This window comes from Lytechinus pictus, chromosome 18 (genome assembly GCF_037042905.1).
Source record: "Lytechinus pictus isolate F3 Inbred chromosome 18, Lp3.0, whole genome shotgun sequence".
Taxonomy (NCBI): Eukaryota; Metazoa; Echinodermata; class Echinoidea; order Temnopleuroida; family Toxopneustidae; genus Lytechinus; species Lytechinus pictus.
In genome coordinates this window covers 18,870,433-18,885,984 of record NC_087262.1, presented here as the reverse complement: position 1 = coordinate 18,885,984, position 15,552 = coordinate 18,870,433, and the positions used below count along the sequence as shown (strand labels likewise).

The 15,552-nt window shown below is 36.0% G+C and overlaps 1 protein-coding gene across 2 annotated transcripts in view; it reads right to left on the bottom strand.

The window, feature by feature from the left end:
• Nucleotides 1-15,552, bottom strand: part of LOC129281735 (uncharacterized protein C2orf81 homolog) — a 21,457-nt gene continuing 5,905 nt past the window's right edge. Inside the window, exons 2-11 of one of the 2 annotated variants that reach the window (XM_054917648.2) lie at nucleotides 15,139-15,401; nucleotides 14,353-14,515; nucleotides 13,209-13,278; nucleotides 12,220-12,584; nucleotides 10,861-11,073; nucleotides 10,110-10,139; nucleotides 8,388-8,491; nucleotides 5,756-5,937; nucleotides 3,801-3,925; nucleotides 1-3,248 (exon numbers count right to left, since the gene is read on the bottom strand). In XM_054917648.2, the coding sequence (XP_054773623.2) occupies nucleotides 2,967-3,248; nucleotides 3,801-3,925; nucleotides 5,756-5,937; nucleotides 8,388-8,491; nucleotides 10,110-10,139; nucleotides 10,861-11,073; nucleotides 12,220-12,584; nucleotides 13,209-13,278; nucleotides 14,353-14,515; nucleotides 15,139-15,275 (1,671 nt within the window). In that variant the 5' untranslated portion in view covers nucleotides 15,276-15,401 and the 3' untranslated portion in view covers nucleotides 1-2,966. The remainder of the gene's footprint in view (nucleotides 3,249-3,800; nucleotides 3,926-5,755; nucleotides 5,938-8,387; nucleotides 8,492-10,109; nucleotides 10,140-10,860; nucleotides 11,074-12,219; nucleotides 12,585-13,208; nucleotides 13,279-14,352; nucleotides 14,516-15,138; nucleotides 15,402-15,552) is intronic. The other variant, XM_054917650.2, reaches the window with a different exon arrangement.

Genomic DNA, 15,552 nt, shown 5'->3' with positions numbered 1-15,552 from the left:
TGATTTCATGATAAACATCTTTTAATGTATTCATCCCTCACATAAACACTGTCATTGTATAAGATATACATTATAGAATTATAAAATCTATATACACAATATGTGAAATTCAGAGAGAGAAGTTTGATTAGATGAGCATGAATAAAGGAATGATAAAGTCTTCAGAAAAATATGTTACAAGTATTTACAAATACGCACATCATTTACAGTTTATTTAACGTGGTACGTTAGTCTATGTACAAATTAAATATTTTGATATGATACATCTAAGGTTTCGAGAAGACATATGACGGCAAATAGCATCATTACAGATTTTTGTGTGCTTCATTCAAGGCTAAAAAAAAATCATTTTACAAATAAATGTATTTCATTTGAAAACAAATGCTTATTTCTTTTATTAAAGGGTGTGGGGTACTAGTACTAAACATATTTGTATCAGAGTAATTAGGGTTTGGAATATAAACACCTAAAAACAGCTAGGCAATTCAGCTTATATGTATACTGTCACTCACAGACAGAGCCGAGTAGAAAACTGTTTCTTCTTACCTTCACTATTCAAGATGCCCCATTTCTGATGATTATGTAATCATGGAATGTGAAAGTACACCTGACTATACAACCAAGTCAAGGTATGGTCATACACATAGAGATGGGAAAGGGGGGATAACCCAATAACTTTTATTTTTCTTACTTTACTATTCAATTTCAAACAACGTCACCATAAGCATTCTCAATATCAGTTCTTAAATAGGATATTGCCCATTCGGTTGCTTTTCTTCTGCACTATTGGATATCTCAAATCCTGGATATTTTTACCTACCTCCCCCACCCCCCCAAAAAAACCCTTCACAATGAAATAATAATGGTAAATTCCTGTACACTGTACATTTCCCTGGTCGAAGTGAAAAGCTGCAGAATGCATCGCTATTGCCAATGAAGATTTCATCATCAATTTACAAGGAACACATGCATAGTATTACATGTCAATGGATATTAATTTTGATTTTTTAACTTGGCTTCACATTAATCGTGGAAGAGCCGTGGTGTAAAGGTTCCGACTCTCGCCTTGTAAACAGAGGGTCGTGTGTTCGAATCCCATCGGGGTCGCCCTCGCCAACGCTAAATAACCCGTGCACAGCAGCGTCTTTGCTCATTACCTGACGAAGTCTAGCAGCTTGCAGACGAATCGTCCATTTCCAACTACATTTGATACATCGTGAGACAACTGGTTATTTCTTCTACTCAATCCTTCACCACGATGAACCTCTTCCACATTAAAACAGAATTTGACAGATAAGATATATGACAAGTCTCAATGTGTGCTGCAGACTCAAACGATTTGAGCATCACAAATAGGTATCCCATCAAAGGCAATTAAAAAGGATTTACAAGAGGAAATGTATTGTAAGGAAATTACTGTATGAGGAAACATACAAAAACATATACTCCCCTGTAAAAAAGGTGTTATACTAAATTAAACCATGAATCAAATAAACAGTTGACTATGGGGAGCCAAACATGATGTTGCTATGTTTTTCAATTCGCTGGTCATCTTGACCTCATGTTTTACTTAGGAAAATAATGCACTTCTCATTCCTACACAGGGTGTAATGGTTTTACAAGGATTGCTGGGGAGTATTTCATCGACATGTTTGTCCGACTAGTTGTCGGGTCTGACATCTTTCATAGATTTTGATTGGCAGAGAGGCACTGTTTCAATGGTATCTGTCAGATAAAACGTCCGACAAGTCCTTTCATGAAACTCCCCCCCCCCTCCGGGACTTGACTGAATATGTGCTGTTGGTGATTTGTTTCATAGTTTGCTAACTATGATAAATGCTGGTTAATATTACTGTGAATACAAACCCTAAAGGGGGGAATTCCACCCTGATGTCTCGTACACATCAAATGCACCTCAGAATATATATTTCTGAGACAGACTCTGGTACTTCACACAAGCATAGCATTATTATGATAGTGCAACAAGACCAACTGTATGAATAATGAATGGAAATCTATAGAGATCATATAACTTTGCAGATTAATCACTTCATTTTAACCCTGAAAAGTTATATAATTAGATGTTTGGTTTGTCAATCACCATAAAGATGAAAAAAAAAAAACATCATTCGATCCAAAGCAAATGGGGTGTCTCCCTTTTCCATTCAAAACAAGCTGTTTTCAGACTTGTTCATATTTTAAGGTAAAAAATACTTAATCCTTGGGTCACCAAATGAGTCAATTATATAGGGACATGAATGCAAACTGGTCCCATCAAATAATTGAGAACAAAGAAATGCTTTCAAATTTGAAGACAACTCTACAGTTGACGACGATGAGGAAATAACTAATTGAGGATGAAAATGATGATCGTTATGATGATGAGGAATCAAGAAAATTTACTGCAAGAGATGTTGTTGGTATGCATTTCAAATTTCAAGAAATGTTGGTATACATTCTAAATTTCAAGAAATATATACCAACAATATACCTCAATATAAAAAATTTGAAAAATTTTCAGCATTCTTTGGATTGTTCTCTTTTCATTTAAATTCACTTTTTGTTGAAGGTGGACTTGCCCTTTAAAACATACTCAGATCTCATATTCTCAAGCTTATTTTCTAACAGATTTGTCAATCAACTATCATTTCCCTTCACTTTATCCTGTTGTCAATCAACCATTATAATTCCTTGAATGCATGAGCACTGAAAGGCAGCTCGAGCTAAAGCCGGGGTAATAATAATAATAGCATCGCGCCTCGAAATAGAATATTTCTAGATAGATGGCGTTATATAAATGCCTATTATTATCATTTTTATTATTAAGCATCATTTCTCTTGAACTTTCAATGTAATCCTGTGGTTGTTTGTTCCAAATAGAGAAAAGTTGCTCTTTCCATCAAATGAAAAGGAATACACAGTAGTTTCATCTAAATCTGGATAAGTCTTGAAAATGTTCATATCATTCATGCAGTCTGTAATGACTTCTGAGGGGGCGGGGTTGGACGGGTCGCTATGGGTGGGATGGGCTCGTTGACTGGAAGTGGGCGGAGCAGAGGGCCCTTTGCACTGATGATGTCGGCCACAGCCAGCTGGGCGTCCCTCATGTCCATCTGGTTGACGGGGCGGAGTGAACGAAGCTTGGCTGAGGTGATGGAGTCGTGATATCGTACCTGTGGTTTGGGACCTCGTTTGATCCGGTTGCCCTCCTTCACAACAACGCCAGGTGATAACTCCATCGATTCAATCTGGATTTTGAGAGGAAGGGAAACATGACAGTAAAATAAATTTCATTTTCATATTTTAGATTTGAAATTGTTAAAAGTATTTCTTCAAATTATGGCCAAAATAACAAATTGGAAGCCAATAAATATCATAGTGATAGATAATTTTCACTTTTTCTCAAAGCTCATTTCTATTGGAAACTTGCACTTATCTAAATTCGTGATAGTGCATGGTATTGTAATGAAATATGATTTCTCATGCATGGGGTACTTTCATTATGATTTGTTCTTAGTTTTAAAGGGTTTTTCAGAAGAAAGGTTTCAAAAAAGCAATAATTAACAATCAAATTACTATCAATATTTTCATCTGATTGAAATTAAAAAGTATGATTGGTTGCAGTTATCAATCAGTCGAGGTAAATCCAATTATATCTTATAAGTAAGTAACATGTAAAGATGCACCACTGCTAGACAATGGTAAACACATGCCAAATGCAGGTTGTTTTTACCAGAGCTGTATTCTAATATATTATCCAGCCTAGTGCAGAATGGGCCATGAAAAGGACAGAAACTTACAAGGGGTGGAGGAAGTGGTGAGATGCCGCCCGTCGCTGCTGTATATTCCATTGGTCTGGTGCCATGCGACTGGTGACTGCTGGCTAAAGTAGCCAGGCTGGCTGCTGTCTTTAATGGTTTTACACCTAACATAGAAACAAATAGGATGGGACTTAATAAATGACAACAAAGAAATTCAGTTCAGTTCCAATTTATTCAATCATAAAATCATAGAACAGTTTTACAAATTTAGTTTACTAACAACATTTCAGTATTCAGTGAGAGCAAAGCTATCTTGAGCTTGTCAGTAAATTGCATAGTCTGGCATAGTTTGTGGCAGGATGTTTACGTCTCGTTTTACATGAGCATCCTTCCAACATTCCCAGCTGACGTCAGACTTTGTTTATGACGTGGGCCTAGCTCGTCAAGAGCGACCGTCCTTATAAAGCTTAGCTTACGTTACAACAAGGACAGTTACAACAGTTACGTTACAACAAGGACAGTCTCTCAGTCGCGTGCGGCCTCGCCCAGCGATGACAGATCTCAGGCGCGTGCAACCTCGCCTGAACTCACGCTGAGGACAGATCTGTTTTGCATAAGTCCAGGGTCTTGCTCATCAACAGAGTCTGCCCTCGCGTTATGCAGCATCAAGGACAGTCTCTCAGTCGAGCGCAGCCCCTGACTGACCCAACGCTGAGGGCAAATGTTGTTCTTGGGGAGAAAACTAGCTCAAGGATGCTTTGCTCGATCTAGCTCTCTATAAAAAGGGGTGGTAATTCACATTTGGAAAGAGTTTCTCGGGGCATGTCTTGGAGTTCACTTCGATCGAATATAGTTGGATTGTATCTATTCTCTGAATGTCTACATGTACTCTTATTAATGACTGGACAAGTCTAACCTAAAAGTCAGCTCTGTTTATTTTAATTTGCTGTTCCTCACCTGTGAGAGAACATAGACGCATGTACAGATAATCGATTTACATTCTTGGTGTAAAGAGACTTTGGTCTGAGAGAGGGAAATTAAGAACTTAATAAGAGAATTAACTTTGAGAATTATACAGAGTCAATGAAAGGAGAGATTAGCAGTTGGTGAAATCAGTGAGATTTGTGCAAGCTTACATTATAGTGGTTTAGTAATTTCCAACCCCCTTACAAATTTTGTAACAATATATATATAGATACAAAGCAAAAACATGAAACAATCAAGATGTTATCTGATCGTGAAATTCGCGACTAAATTAAAAATTAAAAAACTTGTTTTAAACATAGTCCACTAAAATATTGTTGTACATGTACACGTTACATTACATTACAAATACGCAATACACACAGACATGCACACACCCACCCACACCGTCACACACATGATTAGTAATAAAAAACAATTAAGTGGTATGTCTCTTCAATAAAATACACATTCCATCCAGAATATGAGAGACTGTAATCATTCAACGCGTATGCATGATTTATAATACCACCTACATGTATGCCCCATCAATCACGCAACCAACATTATGAAAGCTGCTTTCCCCTCTAACTCTTGTCCTTGAATCCCTTGACGGATTGGAGGATATGTGGGGAATTCTTAAGAAGTACAGGAATTCTTGAGTCTAATGTGGATTCAGAGATAGAGGACGACGCCATGGCACGGTGAAAGTCATCACTCGTTAGTCATGAAAAATTGAGAGCTGGATAGTAGATTACCAAACCGGTGTGTTGGCTCAGTAGGTAGAGCATCAGACCAAAAGACATTAAAAGATGGGAGTTGATGATACCCTGTTTGGCGTTCAACGATTAAAGGGATAGAGTATCGTTGATCTGGCCCTGCACAGCGGCTGCCGGGCCCACGATCAATTATGCAAAGCAAATTTTCGGAGTATTTCATTTCATGTGTATTTCGAACAATAAAATATGGATTTTCATTTCATCTTTAAAATGACCTTTTTCAAAAAGATTCACTGCTGACCAATAACTTACCAGTTTTCATGGTACCTTCTGCTGTTCGTGCGCCATGGCTCTTGGTCATGGCCCTAACCTCTGCCTGCTGTTTGGCCATCTCAGCCTTCTGCTGGGAGATGTAGCGGCCAGTCCTCATGGCCACCAGACGGGCATGGGCTGCTTCAACCGCAGGGTCCACCACTGCGTACTGCGTCCTTACTCTGAAAAAAAGAAAGAAAAGAATCATGAAGGCACTAATAGGCATTGATAAAGAGGAGAATGACTTGAGCCCTGTAACATAAAAAATACAAATAATATTTATAATAGATTTTAACTTTTGCAAGTGACTTACTACTTACTATTATGATAACTGACTTACTATTATGAATAAACTTGATTATGCTAAAATGTAAAATTAATTGCATCTTCAATGTTGCAGGGGCCTGATTGAAATCTGCTGCAGGAAAACACCCATTCTAATTTTCTGAAAAGGGTCGAATGGCAAGAGCTCTCCAACTGAAATACCATTTTTGCAGAATCTCTCACTCTTTTACCTGAGATTTAATTTCTCTTGCCCTGACATTGTGTCTCCAAATTCCTATCTAAACTCCTTTTTTATAAAATGGAATCTTTTTGTCATATCCATGGTGTATCTATCATGAAATGTGCACATGTGATATAAGCATTCACTCTATACTATAGTGCATGATCAAGAAGCGACTACAAGTACATGAAAAGCTGTAAATTCTGATGATCCATCTTAAGGCAAAAAACAAATTCTTTTTTGTAGGTCTTGAATAGGAAGATGCGTATGATATACATGTAACTACAAAACTATTTGAAATGTGAAAATATTAAAACCATGTAAAACAATAGTCCTCAATAAAGTCAAGTTGCTGATCTTGTGTCAGATAAACTTACCTAAAAAAAAGAAAAAAAGCACCCTTCTCTTCCCCACCATTACCATATAAATACATGTTGAATCTCCATATGCACAATCAAAACTAAACCGAAAACCGTCCCTATCCAAATCACCTTTTAACTGCGTTGGTTTTGTCCCACTCCCACACTACAACATGAGAAACTCAACTCATATTTCATGGGGGATATGACAAAAACATTGATTGGGAAAACATTCAAAGGTATGCCTTCCTGATCAGTTCACATTTGGTAAATAAAAAAGCAAAAATAGCTACACGTATGTAAGGATTTCTATTTAGTTGCATTCACCTACAAAAGATTTGATGAAACTGGAAATTGGTAAACTATTTAGCATCGGAATATACAGTATGTTGCTCCTGATATTACATCAATAACAGTCTGTAATGCATGATTAGTATTTTGGTTTTAAGGGTTTTTTCTTTTACTACATTTTGCTTTGCATTACATAGTTGTGAACTACAGTGAAAATACAGGGTTTTACAGCGAAGCGACAATCCTATTTCTAATTCTAGCAGGCAGCACTTGGCAATATTTCATTCTTACCTTTTCATAAATCTCTTTTGATCACCTGAATCAAGCTTTTGACAATTTCTTCAGAGAAAATTTCAAAGAAGAACAAATTCTATTTTGAACAATTAACAAGTGCTGCACACCTAATTTTGCATGGAAAACAGATATTCTCTCATAGCAACATATATATTGCACTCAATTAGTAATTTTGAACATTGATATGCTATTATTTGTAATATAAAAAAACAAAATAACTGGCAGTATATAGACACTGAATAAGGATGTGTGCATAGACTTTGTTACATCAAACACAAAAAGCTGATTAGTGATAAAATACAGCAGCAATCACTTTAATATGCCTGCACAGCGACCCTGTATCTCAAGTTGGCCATAAGCCTAATTTCCTGTGGAGGGGCATTAAAAAGTGTAAAAGGTGACTTTAAAGGTCAAGTCCACCCAAAAAAATTGTTGATTTTAATAAGTAGAGAAAATCAAACTAGCAGAATGCCGAAAAGTTCATCAAAATCGGATGTAAAACAACAAAGCTATGACATTCTAAAGCTTTGCTTATTTTTCACAAAACAGTGATATGTACAATTCAGTGACAATGCAAATGAGAGTCGATGATGTCTTTCACTCACTATTTCTTTTGTTTGAATTATACAATATTTCATTTTTTACATATATGACAATGAGGACCAACTTGACTGAACCATTAAACAATGCTAAATTCACATGTTCAGGGAGGAATTATTTGTTGTTTCACTTGACAATGAGGAAAAAATTTGAATATTTCATATTTTATACAATGAAATAAAAAGAAATAGTGAGTGGATGAGGTCATTGGTCATCTCATTTGCATACCTACCAGGATGTACATAATCGACATAACTGTTTAATGAAATTAAGCAAAATCTTAAGATGTCATAACTTTCTTATTTTACATCCGATTTTGATGAAATTTTTTCAGTGTTATGCTTGTTGGGATGGACTTGTCCTTTAAGTCACTCCTAAGTCCAACAGGTGTTTTGAGTGCTAAATGTACTATGGTGACTGTCAGATAAAACGTCTGACAAATCAATTCATTAAATACTCCCGAGCTCCAGCCAATGACAAACTTTAAACCTGTGGATATCACTGATATTGATACACTTTTGTGAAACCAACCCCAAGCAAGTGCCCTTCTACAGGTGTATGAAAGTGCAGTGGCAGATCTTACCTGTGTGAAGGGAGTTTCTCAGGATCGAGCCTAACGACCGATATCACGTTTCCTCTGTCATCATAGTTGACATCCTTACTGCCTGGCGGTCTGCCCGCTTGGACCTACAATGAAAGTCAGGATTTAGCATTACTGAGGGATGTACAGAAACATCAAGAGATATGATTGATATCAACGTTTGATCATAACTTTTGTACATGGTCTTCCAGTCTAAACCTATGAAAGGATGAATTAAATGTTAGTTGGGGGTTTACTATAAAGAGACATGGGGGGGGGGCTTATTTAGCTCTCCCAATATATATATATATATATATGCTACTATATATATATATATATATATATATATATATAAATATATATATATATATATATATATTTTTATACATATATATATATATATATATATATATATATATATATAGTAGCATAAATACAGTCTTAACAGTATAAAAAAATATATTTTTGGAATGCCCTTGGGACTTGCAATTTAGAAATGACTCAAATTACAAACCAATGAGTGAAACTTTAAAGGTGAGTGATTTCAAAGAACAATCCTAAAAACTTCATGCACATGCTTTAACATCTAATGCTAAAAACATGCACAAGCATTGAAACAGACAAATCAGTGATGTGAGAGAGGAAAACACTGAGCATCGTTTGCTCCCTTCAAGGGATTACGAGCCAGACACTTATAAAAGAATATAAATAAATGGCGAGTCATTTAATTATGCCCCTCTTCTGCAAATATTCCATGATTATATTGCCCTAAGAACATATGCTAATACAAATGATTTAGTAAAAGATGCCCAAAAGGTAGAAATTAGCCCGTTATCAGAAAGTTTCCTTAACGAGTTTACATGTATGCAGTACTCTGAACAATTGCTAAGTGATAAAAAATAACTGTTACTTTATTATTAGATCATATAAGATGTGGAAGAGGTTCATCGTGGCGATGGACGAAGTAGAAAGAATAATCGGTTGCCTCCATGAAATAACCGATTATTTCTTCTAGTACTCCATAGATCATATATATTTGCCGTGCAAGCCCTCAATTATTGTGTATCTTCATTATATTTAAAGTATGCAAAGGCAATCATGCTCTGACTTTCCAAACAGAATCGGTGTACAGAAGAAAAATACTACACAAGTGAATATGATGATATGTGCAAGATAAGTAGAAGGAGGCCCTCTTCAGTCCAAAGAGTCATGATGTGTTTGATGACCAGTCTAAAATGAAGTGATGGAGTAAAAAAAGCAAACCATTCTATATATCACTAGGCTCTGTGGAAAAACATGATTGCACAAGACTTAAAATCCAGAGACATACGACTAATAAAATGAGCTTTGATGAAATCCCAACTTACGAGAGACCCAATACCAAGGGATCCCTCTCACTCTTGTAAATGTGGAAGTAAAACTGTATGAAAAAAAATGTACACACTGCACCCCAAGGCCGGAGGGTGAAGGCTCCTTTACCATCCAGAAGACAGACATGGTACCCCTAGAGATGGTGTGCAATGAGAGAGGGTCTCAAACTACCCATGCCCCTCCTGTGAAGAATGTTGGCGCATGAAATCTACTACAAGTCTGTGTTCCGCTAACAAATGTTCTCACTATTGAAAAACAGAGAAATTTTTCCTTGAAAACCACGGAACCACTAATTCCCAAGGCCAAAAATGGAAGTGACATTTTTTTTCCATCAATCACTCAATTGATACTTACAAGTTTAAAATGATCTGAAGCTTTTTTCTTCTACAGTGAAAAAGCACATGCAAGCAATTCAAAATATTTCTATTATAACTCCTGGCTAAATTTATAGTGGGTTAACATTAAGCTAACAATAAAGTGGAAACATGAGCCCGATTGATCTTTGAGTGATTTGAGAGAGTAAACAATGTAAGAAAGATTAATTCAATACTATTACTTGCTTCATTCTTTTCTTTTACGAAACACTCTCAAATGTTTTCTAGAATGAAGTACATATAACAAAAGTAGATAAAATAATCAAGGAGGCATATCAATAACCCTATACCACTAGTTGTTCAGCCCTATTACTATGGAAGATACTTTAACATTGATGACAGAATTCATGACAATGGCAAGTTTTGTGATTCAGGTCCCAGATATAAGTTTTTTATAGCACACTGCTCTGATTTTTTCTTGTACTGGCCTTCATACAAGCCAACTCTGCAAACTCAAGAAAGAGGGACAAATAGAAAAAAAGGCGGAAATCTGGACATTACAGTTTCCTACACATTACACTGTAGGACAGACAGATCTATTACAAAATAGGGATACAGTAGTTGACGGGAATTCTCTTTTGCCAAAATCGGGACTGTGCCTATTATAATAAAGGAAGGTGGCAGGTATTGAAATCACATGGATTTTCCTCTTTAAAATGATTTAAAGGTATAAAACATTTTAAGTTTCTAATAACTTGATGAACATATCTTTGTGCTCTTCTCATTCTAACCTTGAGTATTGAATGGCATGATGATGGCATGTGATCTAAAATGGAGTCTTTGACGACAGGTTTGGGCTCGTTGGCTTTCCGTTCGGCTTCCAGCATCTCTCTCTCCATCTCATCCAATGATTTGTGCATATCCCTCAGCCCTGCTGAATGTACTATCCGACCCTTGCGAGGTTTGAACTTTGGCTTGCGTGGACGGTGGGCCTCTGGTTTAGCCTGGATAAGGTAGATGATATTGAAAGGTTATGTCCTGTTTTATAGAATTTGAACACTTATAATGTTGCAACATATCTTTCAGCTCCTAAAATTCATGGCATTTGACTAACTGATATAAGGCATGTAGAGTTCTTCTTTTTCTTCTTTAATCATGAAAGCAAAATCTTTGCTTTTTTTTACTTTAAAGGAAAAAAAAAGGAGTTGCAGCAAACAATCATTTCACGATAAAGTCTTTACAATAAGTTTACTTGCCACCATATTATCATAGATCCAGATCTGGTATATTGAAATAAACTTATCTTTGTGAAATCATGAAATCTTAGCTGAAAACCCATAATTCTGATCACTAACACAAAAAGGCTATAAGGGACAGTGTATAAATATTGTTTTGAAAAATACCCAACATTTTAATGGAATTCCTTGTTTATTTAGCTCATTTCTCAGCAATTACACATGTTTTCCTGAGTCATTTGGCACATGTTTTTTTATTCATACATACAAACACTTAATTGGTGGTCATTTTATTTGATTTTGTTGTAATTCATTTCGAGATTGTTACAACTGGTATTTATCTCTAAATAAAATAATGTAAAAAGAACTTTCGAAGGCAAGTTCTGCATGAAAATTTGACTAAAATTAATCAAAATACCATGTTGATGTGATGTAAAACTTAAGTTATTTGTGACTGGAAAGAAAAATCAAACAGACTCATTGACAAGAATATTTATTGATTTATCTCGTAATACAAAAATATAGGTTTATACATCAAAGAATTTCACAAAATTAATTCTTGGTCTTATGATTGACATATGTGGAGCGTTGTGGCCCAGTGTATTAGTCTTCTGACTTTGAAACGGAGGGTCGTGGGTTCGAATCCCAGCCATGGCGTAATTTCCTTTTCAGAAAGAAATTCATCCACATTGTGCTGCACTCAACCCAGGTGAGATGAATGGGTACCTGGCAGGAATTTATTCCTTGAAATGCTACCGCGCTGTAAAAGGCTGCAGGGCTAAAGCCAGGGTAATAATATCCAAGTCCTTGGGAGCGCATAGGGGTCGTTATGACATAATGTGATATGCGCTATACAAGAACTGCATTATTATTATTACATGAGTCTACGAGAGAGAATTATGATGAAATCACTACCTTTTCACAGGGCTTTGCCTCATCTTTGACATCTCCCTCCGTCTTCGGTTCTGCTTCTGGTTGCTCAGAGCCTGCCAATCTTTCTAATACATCCTCAGTCTGAGTTACCCCTCCTTCTTTCTCATCCTCCTTCCCCTCTCCCTCTTTATCTTCCTCTCCTCCTTCCTTCTCTCCATCTGGGATCTCCACAGGCTCAATATCGGCATGAGACTCACAGATGACATCCTCCAGGATTTCCCGGTGGGACATGCCACTGACGTGGGTGATGTCGGTGCCCGGTTCCGAGACGGGAGGGGACAGGAGCGGTCGGTTCTTCTGAGGTACTGAACCCTGGGCCCATGCATCGGGTACGCAGGGCATGGGCTCTGGAGATGACACAAACCATAAAGATAACAATTATTTGGTAATTTAATGTATCGATGTAGACTGTAAAAGGTATTTTGTGAACTTTTGATGTATCCAATATACATATAATCCAATAGTTTCCGTTATATCTAAATTATATTTTCTGCAATTATGTACATGTAAATAAATAAAATCTACACCCAGATCAGATTAATGTCAAGTGCAGCTCACACTGCGTGTAATATAAATCTAAAAAGCCACTCAAAATACTTCTTTGAAGAGAACATTACATACAGTGAAATAAATACATGAAATGATCACGACATTCATTTGCCACGTGTGGATCGTTTCATACAGGACTTTTTATGCATTTCATCCGAAAGTTACCCTAGTAACAGTGCCTCTCAGCCAATCAAAATCTGGGAAATTTTTACCAGATCTGACAACTTGTCGGACAAAAATGATGATGAAACGCTCCCCTGGCCTTAATTCTGGTCTTGTTTGTACAACATGAAAAAAAAATTATTCTTGAAAAGAGAAGAAATATCAAAACTGAAAATGAGGAAAAAAGCAACATACCATTGCAATATAAACAAGATAAATATAGTTCAAATTTTATTTTTCAATGAGTACTTCCCACTTACCATCTTCTTCTAGCCACGTTGCATCATTTTCTGGTTGTGACTCGCCTTCATCCCGAGCAAGAAATTGCCACTGAAGACACAAGAAAAATAATTGAAGTTAGTCACAAATGTCTATAATTATGATTTTTTTAATGAAATTTAGCCTGGAAGAAGTCAATTTGTAAAATGTTAACATTTTATTGTTGTGCTTACTATCTTACATAAGAGAACATAAAACAGCCAGAGCCGAGTCAACCCAAACAAGAACACGATTTGATAAAGAAAAATCCAACAAGCAAAACACTGGAACATTTCATCAAATTTGGATGTCATATATATCTTAAACTTTCACATATTGGCTAACAAAATAACATGCTGATGATAATGCTTTGATTGCCAATAAAGTTTTTATTATTCACTCGAGTTTTTGACAGTCCTCCGTCTTCTTCAGGAGTTTACAATGTGGTATCAGATCAATCAAAAAGCACATCCTCAGACAAATGTTGCTATGACAACTGGCTAAGGATGCGCGCCCTTCACAGAAACAACTATAGTCATCGTAACGTGCGTTTGTGATCAAATATATATATGACGTCATATATATATATATATATATATTCATAAAGTTGTATGCACAACATAGTCTCTAGTGTATGCAAACGAAGCAGCCAATGTCACACACTCACTTTTTCTCTTGCACTTTAAGATTTTAAGATTAAAATTTTCCATGAAGAATCAACCCAGAATACACTTTCATGGAAAAAAAGGAAAGATTTAACATTTCAAAAATATGTATATATATATATATATATATATATTAAAGTAGTGAGAGTGTGACTTTGACTGTGGCAAGTGTAGGACCCCGTCTTACAAAGAGTTACGATTGATCCAATCAATCTCAACTGTATGGAAATTGGAAATCTATCCATACCATAATTTTTTCTCCAGGAAATTTAAACAATCACCCTAGAGAGCAACGAGAATCACACTGAATCCTCAAGAGAATGATGAATGTATGAATATACATCACACCTAGAAAATATTTTGAACAAATTTACATTTTAGATGTTGACATTGCTGGCTGTCCATAGTTGTAATTGATCGGATCAATCGCAACTTACTATGGCTTTAATAGAGGACTTGCAGTATCCGTCCTTGCACTTACCTCAATGATTTGAAGTATTGCATCTCTAGCCTGTGTTACAACATATGGATAGAGCTGTTTCTGTATATAATTGTCATAGATTACAGTCAGGGCAGAGTCTACTATGTTTCCAACAATATCAATGACAAAATCCTCTCCATCTTCTTTATCCAGCATGGAATTCCTGAAAGCAGGATTAAAAAAAAAAAAAAAAAACATTAGTTGGTAAATACAGGAACAGCAATGGAAAAAAAGGATAGCTACATGTAGAAGTGGCAATGAGGCATCCACGTTTAATAGCAAGATGTAGTAAAATTGAAAGACCAACAGAGATGCATTTTTTAATACCACAGACAATTAAGAACTATAGGGAAGGTAGGGTTAACTTTCAGGAGAAGTAAAATAGTTCTCAGTCTGAACACAAGTTATTAAACTAAATACATAATACCCCCACCCTATCACGACAGCCTTACATTTGTATGTGAAGAAAATAATATGCTATAATCAATTAAATGCAATACCCGACAACACACTAAAAGAAATGTGTCTTGCACATTTCCATTCAAAGGCAATCTGTTCGTAAATTGCATCTGTTAATTTGTCTACAACATTTAAGTTAAGATTGGAATATTTGTACAATTCAGTTCACTTAATGGATATCTAATTTCTTTACATTGATGAGCAAATTAACAGTTCCTCCCATTTCGAAGATTTACAAGTGAAGTTACTAAAGGAGAAGATAAAGATTTTAAATTTACAGGCATAACCTTGTTCAGTGCCATCAATAAATTACATGTAGTATCTCACCAATCATTTTCTGTGAATCTTCCAGGTATCACATCTGAGTTGACCGGTGGCACAGGGACAGATGTACTTCCTCCTCTGTCCTTGTCTTTGTCCTTCGCTTTGTCAGCCCTTGATTTGGATACTGTCGCCCGAGACATTTTAAGGCTTCCAGATATCCAAGAGTTGACCAAAAAATGCTAACTACACCTTCCTTGATTCTTCAGATTAGTTTTTATTTGTTGTTGTTTTTTCTTTGAATTCCTGTACACTTATCCTGTTAAATCCTATAAATAGAGCACGAAAATCAATGTAATTGTAATCAAGTAACAATTAAGCTGACGTAGGTCTAAACTAAAGTTAGTGTTGTTTAAAATTCCTTTTGAGAATCGTCATGTCAGCAAAAGTTCAGTGTCCTTTAATACTGGGCTCTAACCT